At 38.1% G+C, this 26,407-nt stretch overlaps 1 protein-coding gene across 2 annotated transcripts in view; it reads left to right on the top strand.

Moving 5' to 3' along the window:
• Positions 1-26,407, top strand: part of CDH13 (cadherin 13) — a 517,159-nt gene that overhangs the window by 469,952 nt on the left and 20,800 nt on the right. The window contains exons 11-13 of one of the 2 annotated variants that reach the window (XM_030026184.2): positions 10,981-11,123; positions 24,383-24,616; positions 25,934-26,149. In XM_030026184.2, the coding sequence (XP_029882044.1) occupies positions 10,981-11,123; positions 24,383-24,616; positions 25,934-26,149 (593 nt within the window). Of the gene's footprint in view, positions 1-10,980; positions 11,124-24,382; positions 24,617-25,933; positions 26,173-26,407 lie in introns of those variants that run through there. The other variant, XM_030026183.2, reaches the window with a different exon arrangement.

The following is a 26,407-nucleotide window of genomic DNA, read 5'->3' as shown; positions in this document are numbered from 1 at the left end:
ACGATGAATCTTTTTGCTCAGATGGGGAGGTGGGGTGCATAATTTCAAAAGTGCCCTGCAGATGGAAACAGAAGCAAATACCGTCTGTGGTGTGGCCGCAGCCCTGCACACTCAGGGCCTCGGGGCACGGGAACCACTTCCAGGGCTAAAATCTACGAGATTAGAGCCCCAGCCTGAAAAATGCTTGGTCACTAGTGGCTGAGCAAAGAAAGGAGCTCTTTGCCTTCTAAGTCTGATGCAGAATCGCACCGACATTTCTTGTGATAACACTGCCCCTAATTTCCGCTGTGCTCCCTCTGATGCCGTGAGTAGCAGGAGACGCCGTTGGGTATATATCGATCTGTCTTCAGCGGTAAGGATGAGCAGCTGAAGCGCTCTCGTTTGACCTTTTATGCCGGCCCACATGCTCCAATTTGCCTGTATTGGCAAAGCTTCGTTTTTACTTGAATGAGACAAAACCCATTTCTGTGAGAGGCGTGCTACTTAATTCTGTCTGCTGGGTCTGCGCTTGGCTCTGAGTGAAGCCAAGAGAAAATTCCACAAATAGAGATATCTCAGCATTATAATCTCCTCCCACCCATATAAAACAATATTTACATTGCAACCAGGTTAACTGCAAAACAGATTGAAGTCAGCAAGTTTTTTGTTCTTTTTGTTTGTTTGGTTTGGGTTTAAGTAAAAACGTTCCTGCCAAGATTCGTTGCTTGTAGGTAATATACTTTAGGGGGAGGGGGATTTAATTTTTTTTTTTTCTAGCTGAATTTTTTTTTTTAATTATAACTTTAAATTGGAATTTCACTTTTGTAAACTGGAAATAGAATGTTACTAAGTTTCTAAGTATAATGCCATATTGGTATAGACCAAGTAGTGTCTAGAGTTTCCATTTTATTATTTTGTCTGCCTTTTTAAATATGTCGTATCAAAAAAGTATACTTTGAATCGTAAAAAGAAAAAAAGCTGAAATATTTTTGAAAAATCTGGTTTACTTTTTCAGCAGACTTTCCTGTGACTTCTTGATATAAAACAGATACTGACCAGGAAAGGCTGTTGCAGAGACAAGTTGTCCTCCAAAGGATTGGGCAGGCTCCTTTTCTTGCCGTAAATATCTATATATTACTCATAAACTGAAAGTGTGGCTGAAAGAAGGCAGCTCAAATGGAAGCTTGTTCTAGAGAATATTCTGTGTTTATACAGCACAGAGGAGTTCTAGTAAAAATTGCTGAGCTTCTTCAGTCGTATGCTCAGCCCTGTTGTACCACAGCATTCCTGCTCTGATCTCTGTAAGTACACATTTCTTTAGAACAAGCTGGAATGAGTTTTTCTTGAGACCGAATCAATGGAAAACTGATATTAACAACAAACGTCTGACCAAAACATGAATGTGTATAAACCTTAAGCCTTAAAAAGCAACGTATATCAGTCTTGTGCAGCTCCACTGAATTTAGTAGTGTATATATCCTGTCCACTGTACATCCTAACAGATACGCGTGCACTTGGGAGGGGATTTTTACATTATTTCATGTGCCAGATTGGCATTAAAGCCAGAGAAGTATGATGCCTATTCAGATAGGGTTAGAATAAAGTATGTGCATGCTTATGTTCGTACATAAACTCCTAGAAGCTTGAGAGACGCTTCAGAATCACACAGGAAAAAAAAACCCCAACCTGCTGCAGTGAGTTACTACAAAGATTGTCATGCCCGACCTGCAGAGCTAAGCTATGCACTAGCGCGTAGCTGATGAATTCACCCTGGAATATGTCCAGTTTATCAAAAAGAAACATGAATTTTCAGTGACCAAAAATGCACAGAGTGACTTGTGGCAGAACACTGATGGGGATTTTAATTTATTTTTTTAAATTGTACTCTAAGTTGACATTTCCAGCCTGTGAAAATACAGACAGTCTGCAAGCCCATAAATCTGTTCCATGAAGCTGAAAAATGGCTATTGCATAAATCCTCTATCTTCAGTAAGTTTAAAAATGCATCTGACCTAATACCTTTCTCAATAATGTCACCAGAAAATGTGATTTATTTCAGGTTTTAGATTTTGTTAATGGTATGTTTATTCCGACTGATAGTAGTATATTTCAGTTAAATTTCCTTTATGTATTTTAAATTCTTTTATTTTAAAGAATCTAGCCAAAGTAATTTGAGCATGTCCAAATCTCTGCAGGATAGCACTGCAGGAGATATTTTATAGCCTGCTGCACATTTAGCATATAGCCACACTTTTAGTAACGGCATTTCAATCCAAATTCAAAACCATGCATTTTGTATGATCATATATTTAACGGGAGAAGATGGCTAACTACGCTTAGTTTGCCAACTGTGGTGTATAAGTCAAATATGGGGAATGGAAAGTACAAACAGATGACAGTTTAGATTTCCTTTCTGACTTTTTAAGAGTGTCTTTTGAAGACTGTTGGGGGCTTCTTAACTCTGTGTTAATAGAACATGTTTACGAGGGATATGTGTACGCCAAGGTTTTGGCCAGATGTAGTTAGGTTTAAGATTCAAAACAGGTCTTTAAAACTGTCAGTGATCATTTTGTGAAATCACAAAGTTAGACATAGGGAAGGCAGTTTCCGAAAGCCTTGAGGATCGGTAATTAACATGTACGCTTACACAAGTGACCGGAAAAGATCTGAAAAAGCCCTTTAATGAGCTATCAGTACTGTTGCCTTTACTGTTCTTTACCATTTCTCTTAAAACCTGTAGCTTTTTTGATGAATAAATGCTTACATTTTGTCTCAATAACATTCTGTGATGAAGCAGTTATGCTTCTCTTTTCCCTGTGATATGAAATCCTCCGGTTCCTTTTTAATCCTTACCTGCAATGGAAATGTTTTTTTAGGTTGTGTCCGCAGCACGGTGGATAGATATCTGGGCTTGCTTTAAATTAGCTAGTACTAGTAACAGGCTGTTATTGATAGCACTGAGCTTAACGCAGGATTTTTTTTTTTCTGTTGATTCATATTACAGGGGTGAAAAGAAAAATGCTACAACTAAAGAACCAGTTCAACTGGCTGACTTGGTAGGGCTGCATGTGTTGTTATATCATCTTATGAGTGTCCTGTACGTTGGATGTCAAACCTATTGCCATTATGCAACAGGGATCTTCATTAGCTCTGTTATGAATACCGAATAATCCCAGTTCCCCCAAACTGCCAAACTATTTTTCTGAATCCTCAAATGTCACATGTATACCTGAATCGCCTAGTAGCCAAGTCTCCTGCGTGCAGACCATAGACCTATTGCAAACAGCACATTGAGCAGTCAATATGTCTATAAATAGAGTGAAATTGCCTGATGCATTCCCTCAGGAAGCACAAGGCCCACACGCTCAGGTACACAGCAGTGTGTTGAAAGCAATGTGGAATAGGGGATTTAGCAAGTGCCAGGGTAGTGTTGCATACCCGCGTGCCAACGGCAACGTAGCTTGTGTATGTATGAAAAACAGTACCGACCAGTTTTTGCCCCTCTCTCCTAACACAGCCGTTTACCCGTTGACATGCTTTTGTTATTTCAGGCAGTGATATTTGAATTGCTAATAAATGACGAAAAAAAGGCTTAGCTTTGAATTATTACTCGGTTATGCCTGCATAACAGAACACTCTAAGCAACAGCAGACTTATGTTGAAATTGTCATGATCTTGTGCCCGCAATAGTAATTTTATAGTTCTGACAACGGTGTCGTGCTAACTGCATGCGCTCATTTAAAAGGAGTTGCAAAGAAGGCACGCGGCTGCCAGGGCAAACCGGTGCCAACTGCACCGGCGGTGAGCGGTGGGCATCGGCACTTTGTCGGACTACAGACCATCGCTGGCTGTTGAAATGGATGTGCAACAGCGTAATGCTCGCGTGCAGGCTCAGATCCAGGCATTTCCAAATTGAACGGCCAGCTACCGGCTTACCTCATACAGAAGGGTGTGAAGACATCCTGTCATATGGATCTCAGTAGAAATTGCAGAGCTCTTCAAGGGTCGTGAAAAAAGAAAACTGTATTTGGGTGTCCAAATGGGAAAGCATGTGAGGAATTAGTATTGAAAGGAGGTATGAAAAGCCCTTTTGAATAACTGATTTTCCACAGAACTGCCTACTGGTACTATACTTTAAGCTAATGTGATAAGGTAAATACGAGTCTTACTGGCTCTCTATGTCATTGCCAGAATTTTTTGTTAATATGGTGACTTCAGTTATCCCTAATAATGCCTCCTTTCTGTTGTTAGGACATGCTTTGTCACACTAAACACAAGGCCCGTGGATTACGTGTTACTGACCTGTACAACACAGTGTTTAGGGCCTGCAGCAGCAGATTTTAGGCAGTAGCTTTATATCTGGGTATAAAACAGAAAGCAAACCTGTATATTCACTTGCACCTTGAAATTAATACATTTTATTCATCAACATTGTTTTTCAATATCTGAAAAAAGTGAAAACCCACAACTGCTCCAAAGACATTCTTCCAATGGCTTTAATGACACAAACATTTTAAAATAAAAAAAAACAAGCTTAGAGCTTGCATTAAAAATATCTTTACAAAACCAAATATAATTACAGAACGTTAGATGCAGTATATGTTAGAGTATTACTATTACTGTTTGCATTCAGCATGGGTTGGCAATTAGAGACTGCTGTGCAAGGCTGTGAATATACCTATGTGAAACGTAAGTTGCTCTCCCAAAGCTTATAACCTAGAACAGTATGGGAGCAGGAATACCTTTGTTATCATATAGTCAAATAGCAGAAAAATTGCGGTGTGACATCATTAATGAGTCTGGAGTATATTTCAGCTGGAGAATTGCTGCGTTGCAATAAGGTTTCCTTTCTACTCTTTCGGGTGCCATATGCTGCCATAATTAGTGCAGGCAAAACGTAATGATAGCACAGTGGAAAAGATGGAGCATGATGGGAAGCAGGTTGATCTCTAAAGCTCTACATTATGTCATCCTTACATAAAGTATATGAAGCACAATGAAGTTCTAATTGAGATTTTTAATGTTACACTTATATTTTGGGAAGAGTTTTTGTCTTTCCCTCAGAACCACCATTGTTTGCATAGGCGCGGATATTTATGCTGTAATTGCTACACCGGTCTCTCCCAAATACCTGTGAATCTTTTCCAGAGGTAGTCGCTCTTGATTTTTCAGGTGGACTTGATATAATGAGATGAAATTCATCTGGGCTTGATTTAAAGATTACGTATGTCTGTATTTAGAGATTTTTTTCACTCAGAGGCAAAAGGGAGTTCTCATGCTGGGCTCTTAGGCACAGACAATACAAAGTTACCTTCCCCACTGATCATTTTACTTGAATAGTTCATGAAGAGCTCATAGAAAAATTTCAGAGACTGCCATTATATGGTGCAGTCCCAGCAGGTGGAAGACAGGTATGGTAACTTCAATATGTTACCTAATTTTAGGTGAACTGCTATGGATTCAGAAATGTGGATAACGTGAATGGTTTTCATTCAAAATACAAATGTGTGGCTATACTTCTTAGGTGAAATATTGGGTCTATTCAACTGATGGTTTTTGACTTATGTCAGTGGGACCAGGATCCATAAAAGCAGCAAATATGATTTGGAAATCTAATGTATGAATAAGCTTTGTTGTATTTCTGATGCTGACTCCTGACAGTCAGATTGAAACACTATGAAAATAGTTACTGTCAATATTTTGACACTTTCAGTTTCACCCAAGACCAGTAAGTGTACACACGCACACATACGTATGCATGCATCACAGAGAATATGAATTTTTACTCATCAGGGTTTAAGTCTATTTCAAACATAGTTAAAAAAAATTAAGGCGATGAGCAACCATACAGTTTGAAAATGTCAGTAAATATCTCCTGTATCTTTAGAAAGCTATACAAATTATTCTTTTCTATTCTGTCTATCTCGGTACTTTTGATGTCCCTCATTGCTTTGCTATGTGTTCTCAGTCCTTTTGCAACGATTTACAGATTTTATCCTTTTAACAGCTTTTCAAGGCAGAAATACATCCTCACCATTTTAACGCTGAGTTGGGGGCATAGCATGAATTAAAAGGCCTCCCAGATTCCATTGTGACAGAGCTGGGACTCCAAGTCCAGTTCTCCAGGTCCTAATTCAGCCAGACCAGCCTTGCTCACTAGTCCACCCCAGCGTCAACTTGCTGCCTACAGTCTCTAACCCTGTCATGCATTATCATAGCAAAGCCTAACTGCAGAATCAGACAGATATTTCACGGAGCCAATGCCACTGTACCACTTCTTTTCTGTTGCATCTTTCTGGTCACGCGGTCTCTTACAACACGACTTGAGCAGTCTCCGGGCGCGCAAGGCTGAGAACCGCAACCCTGACAAGCCTATCTAGATTGCTCCCCTTCACTCCCGTCAATGCTGCACAGCAAACGGGCGCAGATGTGTCATTCAGCACAGATTTGGCACCGCTTCATTTTGCCTTCCTTCTCTTTCTGTTAAAGCATAAGAGCCGAGACCCCTTGACTCCACATGGGAAAAGGCTGGCAGCTACCAAGCTCTGGAAGTCCTTGCCAAGAGCAGCGTCTGACTCTGTGCCTAGATGCCTGGCTGCTCTCCTATGACACCCTGGGCTATTGCACTGTCGGCTGTGAAATTCTTTTTGTGGCTAGTGCAAGGTTGTGGCTCTGATTAGATTTCTATGTCCATGTTATCACCACTGTTCTGTGTAATGATCTTCTGTGCTAATCAAGCTGCCAGCCGCTGGCACCATGTAGGTCTGCTAGCAACCCCAGGAGGTATTCTCTGAATGATTTTCCTTTGTTACAGGAAGGGAAAGATACCATTTGTAAATTTTAAACTATTTCTGTATATTTGCTACTTTATTTTAGTTCTGCACCAAATAGGCCAAGTGCACATTTTGATTTGTGTTCTCTTGTACTGCATCTATAGCCTCTCTGCATCTGTTTGTACGTCTGTATTTAAGGCGTATACTTAAACTTCGCAGCAGATGATTTCCAGTCTAAGGGAATTGGTTTTTTCTATTTCCTTTGCAATACCTGGCTTATAGATAGTGCAAGGACGTGAACCTAATGCAAGGAGGTCACAATCAAAATAGCTTACACCCACTTGCCTATGCCGTGTTGTCATATAAGCCCTTGGGAACTGTAAGCTGGTGGCACGGTTTAAAATTTTAAAAAACCCAATGAGGTAAATAATCCCCACAAAGCAGCTGTAAATTTCACTACTGCAATGTAGAATAAGCCCAAAATAAACAGTAATTGGCACACCAGAGAACGTAGTCCTGTATACATCCATACAGATATATCAACGTGCTTATGATTTTCAAAACTGAGTAGGTACACACAGGCACATAAGTTCATGTTTAACCACCTAAAAAAATGGTCTGATTTTCAAAACTGCTGTGCAATCAGCAGATCCCACTAAAGTCAAAAGTAGGAAGTGAAGCTTTGTATTCTGTACTTCTATTTTTTTTATAGTGCTTTTCTTAATGAGTCTATTCTAAACCGTTTGCTAGCAGAGCCCTCAAAAAAATGAACAAAGAACAATCATCTTAACTGTACTGCAATATACTCTTACAATAAGTAAAAAATGTGGTGGGAAAGACAAAGTACTACTTTTACAATATCCTGTGCCAAATCACAGGTTATACAATTCAGTTTTTTATTTGCACAGCCAACAGTGCTTTGTAGAGCAATCAGGGAAGATAATACAATCCATTTTAAATTCTCATTACTTTAGAAGTGTTGAATCTTCTTAAATTGTTTCAGGGTTAATTGAGAATTTGCAGTTTAACAATAGACTAGGAATTGTTTAGGCTGCCCTTGTTTCATATTTTTCTGCATACCTTTGTTGCAAAGTTATAAAAACAACAATAAAAAAAGAAACAAAGAAGTGAAATGAAATAATGATCTGCATTGTTACTATTCTAGTAAATCATTTTTACGGGAGATAAAGCTCAAGTATTGATTAATGTTTAAATGGTTATTAAGTGGAAGGACATGTTGGGTTGATGGAATGTCTCACTATGGGCTAGCTTTTGCCTTTGTTTCTCTTCCACCTATTTCTAAGGGATAATTTCTTCTCCTGGGGAAGCCGGTGGCGAAACTCTGAGTGACTTTTGTGGGAGCATGAATAAGCCAAGTGTTTTCAGTGTTTGTCCCTTTTTCTCATAAATTCCAAAAGGTTCTGGTTTCCAAATTTGTCCTTTATTTTAACACAGTAATAGCTCATAAAACTGTGGAATTTTTCATGGCTGTATCTATTGAAGTTTTGATCCTGAAACTGGCTGCCTGAACACCTGTGTGTTCCTGTGTACCATGGAAAAGTCAATCTGGTTCAGCAGCCCTGAGGAGGTTGCATTTTTCAAGCCTGAAGCAAAGTCTTGGTAAAGAACAGCAGTCATGTGGACAGTGTCGTCTGTTACCACCTCTGAAATTAGCCACGTTCATCGTCTGTAGGATAATATCATTTCCCCTGGAGGTACCCCAAAGAAATTTTGAGGAAACAGATGATTTTTTTGGTGAGAGGTATTTCTCTGATGAATTAAGAGAAGGCTTTCTGCTAAAAGTGATCGTGTTTTTCAAAGACAAAACTCAGTATTTTTTCCTTGGACTCTCGTTCTTTTGTAATAAGAACTTGTAATAAGAGTACTTTATCAGTCTTCGAAGTATAATGTCAATCTATAGAATAGTTTATTTAAATGTACCTGCGGGTCACATGGCAAATTCATAGGAATTCAGGAACCCTGTGCTTTCTAAGGCATGAATCCAAGTCTTGCTCTGTCTCCAGCTAATCCAGTTATAATGGATATCTGATCTGTGGGCTGTAAAAATATGTCTGTGTTTCTGTCCTGTATTTCTCAGGCTTGGGTACCTGTATGTGCACTGCCTCATTTATGCACGAGGAAACCAATTTGCCCAGAACTTTTCCCTTTTTAACAATTAAGTTTTCTTCCTGCTGAATAGCATGGTGTCCCTACCCAAAATTTATTATTCAAAGGCTATTATAAGTCAAATCTGTTCTAATCCTAATTTACATGGGGAAAAAAAAATCTTTGCTTAATGACACCTTCCTATGGCATTATTTCAAATGTCGGAGGGGAAGTTCCTGGGGTGAGGGACAGAAGAGATCCATTCTTCAGTTCATTCAATGTTTTTTACAGTGCCGTCTTAATGACTGAATTTAAGCTTCAGCCATGCACTATGTTACTTGCTTTTGTTTTTCTTTTACCTTTGGCCAATGATCAGACCCACTGCTCAAACACAATAAAATTTGCTGCATGAATAATGAATTATGCTAATGTCAGACATCTCGGACATCTAACAGCTCAGAGCTGTGGCTCTGCCTAGCTTTTCTGAGATCCCAGCAAAAGTCCAAAGTTCTCAAACTCTGCCTGATCAGAATAACCGGACAGGGAAAAAGCACAAGTTATATGGGACTGAGGGGTCTGAACCAAGGAGTTGGGGGGTCAGAGGCAGCTGGGTAGAACAGCCGCACGTTGTCCCCTCGGTGTTAGCTATGGTAACGGACATCCCTTAACAGTCTGCTAGAGGGATCTAGCGACTAACCACAAGTTATTTTTCTGCTTCCCAGAGGGCACAAGACACCGAAGCGAGCCTCTGAAATAAGCATTCAATGAGACCATGTCTTTCTTTGTTGGCTTGCAATTTCTTCTTTCCTCTTCTAGCAACTGCCCTTTTATTTCATTTTACTTACAAGCTGTTATTTTTGATTATTCCCTCAGGAAATAGTTGCACTGATAAATTATTTTTAGCAGCGTTATCACATAGGACACCTTTCAGATGAATGCCACTGTGAGGCACTGGCTAGGTGCATACTCATTAAACAATAACAGGTTTCATTCAATTACTTATAATTTAGAATGTCTATAGAAGATTGTATGGCTGTTTATGACCTATAACAATTCACTACAAAAAAAAGATAAGCGGGTTATTATACTAAGTATTGATTATATATGATTGAAGTTCTGGTTTAAAATTTAACACATTTCATTTGAGAAGGAATTGGTGCCAGTTAATTCAGCTCTGTGTTGTTATATTACTTAATATATTTAACTGAGTATAGAAGTAGGCCCTAATCATGAACATTCTTATATTTATTACTTCAGTCAAATAGGCTACTTCTTAGTGCATAAACTCCACAATCTCCCTAAATGTTTCCAGTATCAAGGTCTAAATATTTGTGCTAATTAACGCAAAGAAAGCACAACAGCGAATTTTGTATTGAGGGATCTTGACAGACAGCATTTTGAATCCTTGTTTAGAGAATATGTATGTGGTTGAATTGTTCCAAGATTCTGAGCCTCTATTTGAAATCATTAGAAGCAGGAAACTACGGATCACAGACTGCAGAACAAAAGTTTGCAAACCTGGTCCGTATGTAACCAGCTCCCATTAGACCTAATGAATCCATGGTCTAACTCTCTTTTTGCTACCATACCCTACAATTTACTACATTTCCAGCCTCACCCAAAATAACTAATTGTAAGGGAAAAAAAAAAAGGAAAAACCGTCAGAAAATAAATAAAAAAATATAACACTTACTCCTACCAGAATTTTGAGTCGGGAGGCTTGTTGAGAGGGTTCATGAAGTCTGTAAATACCGGTGTTGATGCAGAAACATTGCATCAACAATGCAATAATTGAAAGGGTTCAGGTGCTCTGGCTGCATAACACAGCAGCAGGAAATGGGTCCTACATAATGTTTTAAATATTGATTTCCATGCTCAGCTTTGGGACATATGTATCCAAAGAAATTGCCTCAAACCTCTCTCTCTTTCTCCATCTGTCAAATAAACCTAACCATAATGAACTATCTCAAAGGGAAGGCACAAGGTTTACATTGTGGTTTTTAAGTATTAAGAGATTCACCCCATGAAAGCCAGTCAGTGCAAAGACATATTCTTTTGTAGTAATGTCATCGTTTTATGTCTAGATATATAATTTGTTAACAACTTCTATCTTTTGATTTAGGTATTCGGTTTACAAGGATCCAGCAGGCTGGCTAGAAATAAACCCTACCAATGGTACCATTGGCACCACGGCTATCCTGGATCGGGAATCTCCTTATGTTCAGAATAACATATACACTGCTCTCTTTCTGGCAATAGACAGCGGTGAGTAACTATTATGGATCATATTCATTAAAGTATATGACTTTTTTTCATGCTTGAAATCTTCTGTTCAGAGATGTGCACGTGTGAAGTTAAGCATATGCTTCAGCAATTTGTGAGGTGGCCACCTAAAGCTATTAGAGATCATTGCGACAAACAGAAAATAGAGGAATTAGCTTAAAACTTCAAACTTGGAACAGCTTTGATTTAAGGTTGTATCTCACACATTTGTTCCTACACTGCGATCTTAATGGTAGGTGCAAATAGTCTATGAACATTCTTGGAAAGTAATAAATCATCTTTATCAGAGGTAATTTCTCCATAATGTTTGAGCAGTTAGTAAGCCTAAGACACCTAAATACTAATAACAACTCATCCCTGATATGCTGAAATCTATTCTATTCAAAACAATGGCAATAAAAACATAAGTAAAACCCCTTGTTAAAATGCAATATTTTCTACATAGTGTGTGGATTAAAGTTCCTTCTGTCAAATATAATCAAAATTAAACTGTCTAGTGAAAATTCAGTGAGTGACTTTGGAGCAGAGAAAGAAAGAGAAAATCCTGAATATTCCAAATCTCCAGAGCTAAAGGCACAAAATAAATAAAAGATTTGTCTGTAATATAACAGCTAATATGCTAACACTTTTTCATAGCTGCAGCTGGTTTAGTCCTGGTGATGAATTGTAAAACGTTCTTTTTAGGAGGGTAATTCTACATTTTTGTAACCACATGACTCAGGGAACATTTGCAGGGCCTGACAGGAAAAAGAAAATATTGCCTTAAGTGTAGAAGAAAAAAAATTCTGCTGAGGTGATGATTTACTTATATATTCATATATGTATTTTTCTTAGGAAATTTCCATGGGAAAATGTAGCACTAAACTTGTTTCTGTCTTTTACTTGCTATTGGATAAAGATTTTTTTAACTGCATCTTAAAATCTGGTACACTGGGAAATGTCATCTTACAATGAAAGTAAAAAGTCAGGATAATATTATTGAGGGATTACAAAAAGGATAAAGTTGCATATGTTTTAAAGGTGGAGTCAAATATCCTCAAAGTGAATAGATGGAACAAGAAGCCGAATATTTCCAGCTGTGGAAACCAGTCTGAATGAAAGTGGATTTGGGGGTATATACCTTTACGTTGCACTTAGGGCAGTAACACGCGTTGCTCATCTATTCTAAGCCAAGAATCTCACTCCTGGGTGACCCCTCTTAATTCCCAGATTTTTTTCCATTCTGGAAAAACAAGGGAAAGGTGTCTGTGCGCTGAAGAGCAGAGCAAGAGAAGATATTTAATGTGGGTTAGAGAAAAGGAATCCTGTTCAGTTGAGGTACTGAGCATCTAATTCAAGTGGCTGTTACTGTGTTTATTTGTAATTCTGCAGTACTGTTAGCATGGGAGCTAATCTACTCCAACATTATTGACTTCTTTGAATGAAGTAATTAGAAACCACATGTGTGCATTTAGTACTGTCATGCTAAGGTGTTAATAATGATCATTCAGGAGTATTGTACTACTTCACTGTATGTAGCTCAGCCACATGTGGAAGTGGCAATAAATAGCGGAACTTAAATAGCCGATATTAACCTTGTGGTCCGTATCACCCCTGGATTAATTACCAAACAGCTTGTGAAACACATTAAACTTAGAGGCAGGTTGGTAACTGGAAAAATTATCTGCTGGTCTGTATAAATATGTTTGAGTGGAATTTGTGGGAGCTGAGAGGAGCAGGAGCTCCTCTGGAGCCCCAACCTCAACCTCGGTCACACGCCGGTACTCGCCTCTGGTCGCGCCTGGCCGGGAGAGCGGTGCCGGCGTCTGCTGGAGAGCATCGCTTCGCTTTGGGCAGGCCTGCCAGAAGGCAGGCAAGCTTCAGTTCACCTGCGGTTCGATTGCTTCCATCCGCAGAGGGGACAAAGCTGTCTTTGCGCATAGGTGCTGCCAGTCTGAAGTCTCGGTCTAGACCCTGTGGCTAAAGCAGCCAAGGAAGTTTTAGAACTGATTTCAACAGGTAGGTTTGGGGGTCTGCCTTGTCCCTTGCAGTTAGGACCGGGACTGATAATATCCCTGGAAGTGGTTCCCCGACTTATTTCCAGGCCACTGATAATGCTAACTAGCAAGGCTGTGAAACCCACTTCATTTTTCTAGCCATCATAGCTAATGTCTATCTTGAAAACGGACATGATGTTAGGTGACAAGCAAATTGCGGCGGAATAGTATGAAATGAATGCAGAATTCTTTCAGGACTTTAAAAGAAGGTTCTGTTTACTTAAAAAGGAAAAAAAATCAGGGCGTTCTTTTTAAAACAGCACGGTCCACAAACTGCAAAATCCTTTTTCAGGTTAGTAAGTGTAGCCTATCTAATACCAGTGAATACGGTTAGGACTTCTTCATGAGAGGGCAGCCAAAGGCAGGATTAAGAATTGCCAAATGAGATAGGCTGGTAAATTGAAAATTCAGAGGCATTTCTGATAGAGCAAGTCATTTGCTTGGGCTAACAGACTTGGGGCGAAAACAGAGAGGGGAAAAAAAACCCCATACTTAATCAGAGATACTTTTTCAAAAGCATTCAATGTAGGTTGTTATTTCCTTTGGCCTATCATCTTATCTCTAAGTCAAATCTGAGATGTGTTGGCATATGCGCTGAGGAAGTCCGAGCTGCCATACACTCTCCTTTTCTTAACTGGGGAATAGAGAAGAGCTCAGCTAACGTCCACTGCACAGTAGAGCAGCGTGAATTGGTACCCAGCGCGGCTCCAGCCATAACGCAGAGCACCTCAGTCCAGGCCCAGCACCACAGCGGTGCTTGCGAGGCTTCCTAGACAAGCCAGCTCAGTTAGAGGTCTGCGTGTCCGTGGGGCCACGTCAACACCACCTGACCCATCTTCCCCCAAGTTCAGTTTCTGACAGCACTAGCAGGAGTTTCAGCAGTGTTAACGTTGTTAATTGTCAGTATAAGGGACTGCAAAGATGATGCTTACTGTAGAAGGGTGTATGTGAGTTGTGCGTTAATTTTTAATAGTATTTATAGTAAGGCGAGGTTCTCAAATCAAATAAAATCTTGGACCTTAGACCTTGCTAAAGGACCTTAGACACACACTAAAACCGTAAATACTTGTATCTTCTATTAGTATTCATAGCATATAGAATTTATGTAATTACAGAAAAGCTACTGTTGTCCCGTCATATTCCATGATCACCTCTTTTTAAAACGACCTTACGTTCATGTGCTATCTTGGGTGGAGAGCGGAGACAGCTGAAAACAAAACTCGCAGTGATGCTTTTTTCATACCCTTTCACTGATGTCAATAGAGAATCTGTCATTGGATTCAGCAGGCACTGGCTTCTTGTTATTACGCTTCAGTGCTGGGGACAAGTGCCAGGGCATTTTTCTTATTTGTAAAATGTTGAAAATTTCTGTCAGAAGGAAAACCAGGAGCTTCATGCTTGGTAGTTCTTTATATAAATCCATCACATCTTAATCTTTTTTCAGTAAATCACAAAACTGTTCTTTACCAGTAGGACAGTAACCATGAATGGACCATAGAAAATGGAGTCATTCCACTTCAGGAAACAATTTAGTTTATGATATCCTTTTTGAACTTTATGATATTATTTTTTCAGCATTATCAAATTAACTGCAGAGGAAGGTAGTTAAGTATGAATTATGTTATTTCTAATCTAAACAGCTCCTGTACCTTCCCAAATATAATTGAAACAATGTGTAAGAGCAAATTTGGTGGACACAGTATTAAATTTATAAAGTTTGACCTTTTATTAGGGGAAATTTCACTTTAAAAATTACTTTTTTGAATGAATATCCTAATTGTCTCTGTACTTTTGATTTCAGTAAACGTCAAGATAGTGTCTTTAGAATTTGAAAACTTTTTATTAAAGACTTGTGTGGACATAGAGTCCATGGTCTGTTAAAGAAGGAATTAAACACTGGTAGGAAATACCATAAAGCAGAGTTAACACATTAAAGTGACATGAACTGTGTTTAATCTGAGAATGAGCTCATAATGGGACAAAGTCTGGTGTATGCAAACTTGGGGAACATCAGAGATTTCATTCAAATAACAAAAGTGCCAATAATTGTGATCATTTTATTTCCTGAATTTAACATTCTAATTACTAAAACCAATGCAATATCAACAGCATACGGTGCAATTATTTGGAATATATCTGTAAAACACACATAAGTTAAATACAGACAAGAAATCATTTGAGTTTGAGAAATCTGCTTGGAATAGACCTTCCAAATTTGCTGCGTGACCATGTTGTAGTGTCATCCTACAGATTCTACTATACACTGGAGTATTTGGGATGACTATTGTAAAGAAGAATACCTGCATGTTTTTCTCATAAGGTCAGTCATGCTAAAAACTCTCCAGGAAGGGTCTTTTTTCCCCTGTATTCTGAGAGTTTGAGTCATAATTTAGAAAAAGTAAGGGAGGAGAAAAACATGAATATTTTTGAGGTGAAGCTAAAGAATATCTAGAAAATGTGTGAAATCTAAAAAAGCTAAAAATTGGTTTCTCCCTTTCCTTTAGGAGGGATGAATAATAAAATATATCCAAATTTACCTTAGTTATGCAATAATCGCTCATGTCATTGCGGAGGGGCATGATACCCTAGTTAATGTCCCCATTGCATAACTTTTTCTATCTCGAGAAGAAAAACTTTGGTTACCTTTGTTTGGCTGATACATGGAAAAACCACCTATGCTGTTCAAGTTTGTCAGCTCCTGGTGACAAGTGATGAAATACTAATACCCAGTCTTGCTGATTTGGTTAAAAGTAGTTATCATCGACTTCACTTTTCTCATGCCACCCTGGCGGAGTACCACCCACACAAAGCCAGGTAGCAATGTTCTCTCGCTGAGACAGATACTCTCATCTAGTGTAAGTGTGTCACCTTCCTCCCCTGCTCTTCTCATCACCAGGGAACTACCGAGACAAAAATCGGGACTGTAAGTACTTCTACTACATTAAACATAGAGGAGGAAAAATGTCATTAAAAATGTGGCATCTCTTCCAGATGTTAAAGATACTCAGAGATGGAGTTACGGGTTCAAAATTTTAACTGACGTAGCTTTAAATGCCCTAAATCACAGTAAGCACTGTTTCTTACAGCAATACTGCGCGAGTGAAAACAACTGGTTTTCTTTTCTGAAAGTGGTTTGCTCCCTACCTGACATCACCCTCCCCGGTGTCCGACATTATAAGCATTTGCGTGGCAGCCATCCACTGTCACAGGCAGGTTGTCCAACAGGAGGGCTGAGCTGCAGGAAATGATCATCAGGAGCAGTAACCTCTATTTAATGGAGCATATGTATTTGAGCAAGATAAAGGTTAAGAGATAGGGAGGACTATAAAAAGGTGTGATTCTAGATTGGGGTGATTTCAGTGTTTGCCTTGAGCTACACTGGCCAATTTAAAAAAAAAAAAAAAAAATCAAGTTGGATATTGCTTCTATGACTGTGGCCAGTTGAATAAGGATAAATTAGCTTACTGAGTGGCACTATTTCAATTTCCCTGTTGCACATGCAAAGCAAAATGAGGAAGAAGTGAGACAAAGTCTAATTTTCACTTTTTTCCTTGTTTCCAAGGACCAGCTGAACTACACCCAAGCAATTCCAAATCTCATTTATTGTGCAAGTCTCAATACTCCTAATCATTAAAAAGAAAAACTATCATTCTGTACTATGCGTAATGAACAGTAACAGACAACATCTAGAAAAAACTGGAGTAACAAAGAGATGTGTAACAATTTGCAATTAGAACTTTTCCTTACATGTATCTAACCTGTCTTCTTGCTTCATGATGTACATAATTAAATTACCACAGATTGATTCCACCTAAAACATGCTATTTTTGAAGAAATCCAGCAATTAGTTGCCATGGCAACCCAATTAAGCCAGTTTTATACCCCTTATCTTAATTGCTGTATTAATTGAGAAGAGAAAATAAATTGAATACTCATCCTTTTCTCGCCATTTTAAATTTCAGTAAAATATGAATTGCACACAAAATATTGTTTTAATTTGTCATCACAGACTCATGATTAGAAAAAGAAATTAGAATGCTGAAAACAGTATTTAAGATGGATGGCATATGTCAGTAGCAATTTGATACGCTGAAAGAGCTGTGCTCTTTTGAAATGTAATTACTCAAAAATAGGATCTGCATATATTATTTGAGTGAATGAATGAAGGATTGTAACTTTTTAAGACTATTTATTTTCTAAATTTTGAAAAATATCTGTATGCCAATACATACAGAAAATGCATAGGAAATTTCAGCTCATGGGAAACTCGGGACCTCTTTTATACAAAATGTCAGCATATGGCATTTATGAAACCAGTTTTCAAATATGTCACATTCTGAGCAGCACACTCAAATCTGGGTATCTTCCCACTCTACTGGTTCCATTTACTTTGGGTGAACCATTAATAGAGTTCAGCTTACAAAACGTAATAGAATATGCCTGTCTGAATGGGATTTATGCCTGCCGTGAGGGTACCTGCTGCCGAATCACCTAGTGTGCACACATTTTCTGATCAGAAAAACAGCATATGGAGGGAGAAAAAAGAACCATGAGGGAGGAGACAGACATTTGTGTTTAGATTTCCCTAGCAGTATCGTTAGAAAGCATGAAGCATTATTTCTCACGGTCCATATTTGAAGTATAGTAATTTAAAGAGACAACACGTTACTAAGCCTAACCACGTACTGCAGAGTCCGGCTGCATAGCTCCCTCCAAACAATTTGGGAACTTCTGCAACGCTCTTTTCATTCTTTATTCTCCTCCTTTCTTGCTGTATTCTCTTTCAGGCAAATACAAAGCTGAAAATAGAGAAATTGGTGAAAAATCCATATCCAAGGAGAGATCCTAGGCGGTCCTACATTTTACAGTTAGTTACATGGGAATAAAATGCAGGACATTCTGTCGTCGTCACTGCAGTTCCCAATTGACCTCAATATGACTATGATTCAGACGTAGGTTATAGAAGTTTAAGAGAGAAGGCTTTATTCATGATGGCTCAGAGGAAGGGTAATTGTGCCAGAAATTAAGAAATGCACATTCTCAAAGGCTTTTTTTTCCCTGCTCAAATATGAAGAAAAATTGTTCTTACTGTAATTGCTCACTCATTTTGTATCTGTGTAACTTTGTTAGCCAGCAAAAAAGTAGAAGCGAGGAAAAAAAGTTGGAATTGAGCTTTCTGGGTTACGTAAGTGATAGCGGAAGTAGATTAAAAACTGCTGCTAAATGGTAAACCATAAATATTCTAGTAAAATTTAGAAGAAATTAATTGTCACTCTGTCAGCTTGAGAAGGGAATCTCTACAGCAATGGATACCCTATTGCTTGCTCTAGGGATTAAATGGCCTTGTAATTTCTGCATCATGGCATAGAAGGGCATAGATAATATGTATTAATTTGATGGTGCTGGGAGCTTAATTTAATAAGAAGAAATGACTACAGAAGTCTTTTTACCATTCATAATGAGCATGTGAAAAGGGACGGTTCGTGCTCCACTCTTCCTAAAAACCGTTCTGGCTTCCAGCAATACTGTGGCTCAGATCTGTGCGGCAGCTGGATTCTCTAGAATGGCTGACTTTTCTTCTTTGGAAATTTGATAACTATTGCCAGAATCCAAGGTCTCTGATGTTCTTTACAAAAAAAAAAAAAAAAAAAAAAAGTATAACAGTTCAAATTAAATTCCCATTTTTCATATTTGTTTCTAATTAGATTTTGTTATGTAAAGGCATTTACATAAATATTCCTTTGCTGTAATGACCAAGATAAAAACCATTAGAGTTCTAAATAGAGGAGATTTCCTATGTTTAGCTTTAGATACTATTAGGTGAACTTTCTAAATATAAGTGAAAACACGTAGTCTCATTGCCTCCCACTCTTAACACTTTTTTATTTGCGTGTCTGGCATTTTTCTTGTTAGTTGATTATCAATGCTTTGTTCCTTAGCCGTGCCACTAAAAAAATTATATTATTTACAAGTAAACTGACTTTCATCTGATTTATTTAAGGCCCATTTTCACACAGCATGTGGAAATGTACTTTTTTGTGTTTGATAATGCTTGTTCTCCCTTGTGCAACTTGTTCTATTTTAGATCAAGTCAAGTTTGGTGTTGAACTACAAAAAAAAGAATCAAACTAGAAGGAAAAATATTTCTTGAGGATTTTCCTGTTGGTTTTCACAAATTGAATTAAATTTTATTTACGTGAATGAATATTCTTATTATATGCAATTTGTTTAGTTTATAATATCCTTTGAATCTTTAAATAAAAATATTTTAAATACCCAATTCTAAAAGAAAAAAAAATAAATACACCTCAGTTATTCCAAAAAGGGATTTAAAAATTTCAGAACTCGGAAAGCTCAAGGTAGGATGGACAATATCAGTTTAATTTTTTGATCTTGGGTGGTGTGTTGACCAATGAATATGGTTTTATGTTTTAAGCAGCAATGTTCAAGCAATTGTTTTACTTGGATATGTTCTTAAGAACCTTTCCACTGCTTTAAGGAACATGCATCTTCATTTTTCAAGGACAAGCTAAACTCACTGTAATCTCAAATGTCCAAATCTGTTCATTTTCTAAGATCTGAGTATGTTTTTGAATGCTTGGAAAATGTAATGACGGTCACTTAGCTTATTCTTGAGATTTGCTGCAAATTGGAAAGGGAAAGCTGGAAGAAAAGGATTAAATCTTCATGACTTTTTTTTCACTTTGAGACGCATTTAAATGACTCTTCTATCTTGAAAATGTTCTACCAGTTTAGAACAATGTTTCTGACCAGCTTCTGTAAGTACACACTGGCAATTTAGTGTAGATGGATGGCTACTTTTAACTAGGCTTATGCTCAGCTGTACTCCTAGAAGAGAATAGAGTGTCTAAACATGATAACTGTTGTGATTCCAACAATGAAGTGCCTAAATTGTTCCTCCTACTATTGCTGTTGTTGACAGAGCTCAGTTAGTGGAGAAAAACACTACTGAATGTGAAAATAGCAGATTGACATGGCCCAGATACCAGTGTAGCCAGCGTTGTGTTCCCCAAGGCTTCCTTAGCATTAAGTGAAAAAAATATATGAACTCAAAATGCTCCATGAAAATCACACTTTGAGTTAAAACATAACAAAACAACTTCCATATTAATAATTTGAGGATACATTGCTATTAGCATCTGCACTGTCTATTTTAAAGCTTCTGTAGATATGCCTGCACAAGGTATGGTGAGATATTGAGACGTGACTGTGGACTTATTCATGCAGCGTGGATCTTTCTGTCAGTCTTTTATGATGCTAACAAACAGCAGGAAGACAAGATAGAAGCGCAGGTGTGTTTACATCATGCAAAGAAATAGGATGCTGTGTAGGCAAGCCTCAGTCACATTATGAGTTTTTCTTTGGATACCCCTAAAACTTAAGTTCTCGACTTTCACTGACTTTTTAGGGGTGTTTGGCAGCCTATTGTGTGAGACATATCAGAAAATCTCACCTGCTGTGTGGGGATTCCTAACCCTGTATTTTTGCTCTCGTGTCAAATAAATGAAAGCTGTTGCTATTTCAATGTGAACTGATTAGGAAGGTCTTAATTCAGTTTCAAAGCAGTTCAGATACTGTCTTTAATTTCACGGAGCACAGCTCAGCCATATTAGAAATCTGTACACAACAGCATCACATTTCTGTAGAAAAACTAGAAAGTGGAACATGAAATGGCTCTTCATGTCCATAAAAGTATTATGCTCAGATTAAATGCATCATCAGCCATTCAACCGTATGATTGCTTGTTAGATATGCCATTTTATGCAAGTCTTGATACTTAAGAGAAATGTCATCTTAGTCCATGGCCATCATCGTGCATAATTGGTATCTTTTAAGAAACTAACTACCTGATTGGCAGTCTTATTTGAGTAGTTAGATGTCTAAATCCCATCATTGTTCCTACAGGAACTTTTTGGGCCATAACCGAATGCCAGTTTTCAAGTTTCTTGGCTGTGTGTTTCTACAGAGGGCTTATAATTTAAGACTTTATGCTAATAATTCTAAGGTGATTCTGCATGGCTTTTCATTAAAATTCAAGTATACAGAAGTATACAAAATATCTATTTCTATAATATTTCTTTTGGAAGTATTTTTTTTAACTAAAGGTAGCAACATTGTCATTTATGCTGATAGCACTAAAATCCAATTTAACTTCTACATCTTGCGGTAACAGTCCCTCGCATTACAGGTTCTTGTTCCCAGACAATAGACCTCATCCTATTCTTTCTATGGCACTCTAACTCAGAACAAAGAACTACTTTTGTTAGTCTATTTTTCACTTGTTGCATCTTACAACAGCAGTAGCTATTGCCTAACTGATGACTGCTATTAGAAGCTTTGTATGCAGTCTAATGCCAGGATACGAAGACATTACCAGTCCTGATCCAATTCAGATAAGTGTATCACACATTTCCAATTGCAGCATGTTCTAAAATGAACCTGTACTTTTTTTAGTGTTGCTGATCAAAGTTCCAGTCCCACAGACCTTAACTAACTTGAAAGATCTGTCTCATTGAAGATTACTTGTTAAGGTTCTCAGTCTTGCCCTATTAAAATCAGGATTCAATACCAAGCTTTCACTTTCTTTCCATATAAAATTAGCCATCCTTCAGTCTCTGTTTTAGTAGCTTTTACACACGTGAGTACTGCTGTTTCGTTCATAAGTTTGTCCTAGTATATTCACAGCTATGCTGCTTGTGGGAGCCTTAGCAGGAATTTGAAATTATCTCTATCCCAAATGGCTCTAAATGCACCTAAAGGTTTAAATTATTCAGCCTCCAGAGGAATGGCCAGTTCAGTTCAGTGACAAAAATGGGAGTGGAGCTCTTTTGAAAAGCTGCTCCCAAGGGTTGTTGGACAGAGCCCTTTATGTCTTGGTTTATGCATTAATTCTGTTTTCAGCTGCAAGGTTTTACAATACAAATTAAGAGAAGTTTTATTTCAGAATTAAAATATGCTATGGAAATCTTTCATTTCAAAACCAAAGCTGCCTGGAGATCATGAGAATTCTGAATTATTTCAAAGGCATCATATTGTCAACTTTATGAAAGTCATATATTTCCAATGGATATGTTGTGGCCATTTTCCCTTGATTCATTTTTTTGATGTATTTTTTTAATGACATGTGTGTTAGTTAACAAGCTTCATTTTATGACCTTGACATTTCCTTTCTTTTCTTTTGGAGGTCTTCATAAATCACCAAAAGATTTTGTTTAAATCATTATAAATAAACCAACCAGAGAATAAGTAAGTCATTGAAATGGACAGAAGCAATTTCCTTTCTCTCTGTTTGTGCATAATAGTTGACTGGCCCATAAGCCATACAAAGAGAGTGAAACATTTGCATGGCAGAGAAAATGCAACCGTATCTGCGTTTGACAAAATAACAGTACATTCATAATGCTGTTGGCTTCTTAATTTCAAAAGGCAGATTTTAATATTACTGACTTCAGAGAAAGATAAGAAGGGCAGTGCATAAGACATTATCAGTCCAGTGTGGAAATAATGCATTCAAAATTAAAGACAGCAGTTTAATTAAGTGCATGAAAGGCTGGCTTTTATGATCATATTTCAAATACTCGAATGTCTTTTCATCCATTCTGCCGTATGACTTTACTTAATAATATATCAAGAACAAAAAATGTATTGGAGTCTTTCTGCAAATTCAATTAGTCCAATAAAAAGTGAAAAATAATTTCTTTTTCATTAAAAAGAACTCAACCCTAACCCTTCTGATGACAAAGTGCAAGATGAGGAGGGGAGGGGATGCTAAAGAACCAATAAAATTCTGCCTTTGTTACGCATTTATGTGTGCATGAAACAGATGAAGTGTCACCATTAGTAACATTTGTTATTGAAAGGACTAATTGCATTCTGCTACAGTTAGTAGTTTATCAGATCCAGACCACAGGGTATTTACTTCTCCCTTAGGATGCACTCACAGTGTAGCAATAATTCCATAGTTTATTGGGCTGCTATAGGCAGGGTGATTATGCTAAAGTGTACCTCTTTCAGTGCTAAACTTAAAACTACCATGACACATTGCGCTAGTGCTTTACAGGTTAAGTGCAACCTCTTGAATCCTTTCTACCCGCTAAGGGTTTATAGCTAAGGGAAGTGCAGAGATCGTAGATCTTGTGTACTAAACCAGAAAAACGAGTAACCCAAACAACCCAGAAGTGCAGCATTTCAAATGAGAAATTATTAAGTACACGATGCAACGAAGGAAGTAACGAGCATTTAGAAAACTTTGAGATCAGTTAAAATGGGATGGCAAAAGGATCTGTACTAAGATATTGAGCTTCGGACTGAAAGCAGTAGGTACTGGCTCATCCATGGCGCACATCTGTAGTGACTGAAAATTATTACCACTTGTCAGCTCCTCTCTGACCTCTGTGAAATGAGGTGCTAGTCTCAGTCCGGCTCCCAGTGGGCAGACGTCTCCATTACAAAGACTTCCCACGCCACGGCTGGTTTGTCAGTCACAGCCTTGGCGCAAAGGCTTGTAGCGGTACCACGGTGAATAAACAACATCCTCACCTCTGAAGCTGGTTCTTTCGGGTCAGGGCTCAGGCAGGCTGGCAAATAATTGGAGAAAGCTTGAAACTCCACCGCTAACACAGGGTGGCTCTGGGTAAATAAAAGATCTCATTTTCCAGAGTTGCCCGTTGACAGGTTTCACTCCTGCTGACATAACTAAATGTGGCCCTAAGGGTTGTTAAGGAATGATCTGGTCCTGTTCTGTTTATGGGCACCCGCTATACAAATTGATTCCTCTCTGCTGTCATTTTTCCTCTTACTTGTCTTGCTCTTGATTCTTTTAATACCATGCTGTCTATCTAGGGGATGTTTCCTACTATGTTTCTCTCAGTATGTGTTTATGAACAGATTCTTCTCCAGATATCTGTTCATGTCCTAATCTCATTTTAACTTCAAAATATTCCTCTCCCAGAGGTTTCCTTAGAATAATTATGCATTCTGTATAGAATCAGACAGGCCGCATTCTGAAAATACAGCAATGAATTTATAATAGTGACTCATCAGTTTTTTTAAAGGAATAATTTTCATATAACAGAGGTAAGAACTATAAAAATTATTTCCCTTTGCAAGCATGCAGGTACAGATAAGAGCGAGTGTTTGTGGAAGTATGATTTAATAAACATGTGTTTGGTTTTTTTCATATAGGTAACCCTCCCGCTACAGGTACAGGAACTTTACACATCACCTTGGAGGATGTCAATGACAACGTCCCATCCCTTTATCCAACACTGGCCAAAGTTTGTGACGATGCAAAAGATCTCAGGGTAGTGGTACTAGGAGCGTCAGACAAAGACCTTCACCCCAACACAGACCCATTCAAGTTTGAACTGAGTAAGCAATCTGGCCCAGAAAAATTGTGGAGAATCACCAAACTTAACAGTAAGTCTATTACTTTTTTTTCTTATGCATTGAGTCCTCCCGCCTCTAGATCCCAGTACGCTCACCCTGAGGCTGTCCATTACGTGAATTCAGGAGCAGTTGTGCATTAAATTCTTGCAGGATGGACCCATTGCTGCTGCTTTACACTGTGCTGGTTTTGCTCGGACCAGCTGCCTGGTGGGACATACTAATATTCTGTTTTCATTTTCTCTGAAACCTGAACTTTTTTCCTCCTCTTATTACATTGACCAAACTTTTCTCTTTTAGCTTTGCATTAAAGAAAAGCTACTAATGACTTATAGTTCTGTAAAGATTACCACATTTCATGACGTGGAATTTGTTTGCATGAGATGCACAAGGCTTTGCTATAGGACAGCATGAAACTTTTGCATGGGCTTTAGCAACGTACTTGAAAAACTTCCTGATTTTAAGTATTTGAACTCTTCACAAATAAAATACCCAAATGCACTGGGACCAAACACTATTGGTAAGAGGATCAAAGCACATGCTATGCAATTGCAGAAGGTTTGTATGGCAAACTGTGGGCACAAAGTACTCAATTTCCTTTTAATGTAGATTATTTCTATTTGTTTTCTAGCACGTATTATTTATCTCTGTCACTATCAAATCTTTTAGCAGTTCATTTCATATTCCCCTTAGAAAAACTAAAGATGGATGTGGTGTCTGTAGCCGCCTGCAGGACAAAATGGAGTCATCATTCTCTTTGCTGTTCTCCAAACATCAAACCACCACTCTGTTAAACCCCCTAAAAGAGTTAGCACACTCACCTGGGTACCAATAGGTGTTATGACCCACTGTTGCTCAGGTGGAGGAGATCTGTGGATTTGAAGGGGCATTACTTCCCCTCCCTGCCTTCTCAGTCAAACTGGGGAAGCAGTTAAGCAGCTTTTTCTGTATTCCTTGCAAGAAGGGTTTTTTGCCTTTGGTAAATAGCTATATTCTTCCTTCTTGTGTTGCTTTGCGGATGATGTCTTAGCATTTCATTAGTACATTAGTTTACACAAGCAAATTCTGCCAATAATTTGCAGAACAAGTCATGTATTTAAATAAAAGGGGCTCTTAAAAGTCTTTCTTTTGGTGGGGTTTGGAATAAGTTTGCAATTAGCTTTCAGCCCATGAAAGAATTTCTGTAATGTCTCTTCTTACCTCCAGTTCAATTCTTTAATCTTTTCCTTAGAGTGTTCTCATTTTCTTCTTATTGCCATGAGTAACTGTGGCATGTCTAATATTGTTTGCAGATTCCTCTTTCCTTCCAAACCACCGCTATTTGGCTAATTCTCACCTTATCTTTTGCAGATACTCATGCCCAGGTTGTCCTGCTTCAAAACCTGAAAAAGGCCAATTACAACATCCCAATCTCAGTGACAGATTCTGGAAAACCGCCTCTGACTAACAACACAGAACTGAAATTACAAGTGTGTTCCTGCAAGAAATCCAAAATGGACTGCAGTGCAACTGATGCCCTTCATATCAGCATGACCCTTATCCTTCTTTCACTCTTCAGTTTATTTTGTAAGTCTTTTCCTGAACTCTAAGTAATGAAGTATTATTTAGCTGCTCGTTTGTACGCTGCATAAGAAAACCTACCAAGGGAGAAGTTAAATTCATACACTGATATCATAATGCAGTAAGTTTGGGGTTCTTTTTTCCTGAGGAAGTAGCTAGAAGAAAGAGGGAGGGGAGGTTTTTTTCCATAGTCAAAAAATAGCAACAAATGCCTGGTTGTCAAATTAAGAAATAGAAGCAATAATTTTAAGAAGGATCAAAGAG

This window comes from Aquila chrysaetos, chromosome 9 (genome assembly GCF_900496995.4).
Source record: "Aquila chrysaetos chrysaetos chromosome 9, bAquChr1.4, whole genome shotgun sequence".
In the NCBI taxonomy this organism is placed as follows: domain Eukaryota; kingdom Metazoa; phylum Chordata; class Aves; order Accipitriformes; family Accipitridae; genus Aquila; species Aquila chrysaetos.
This window is presented reverse-complemented; position numbering and strand designations above follow the sequence as displayed.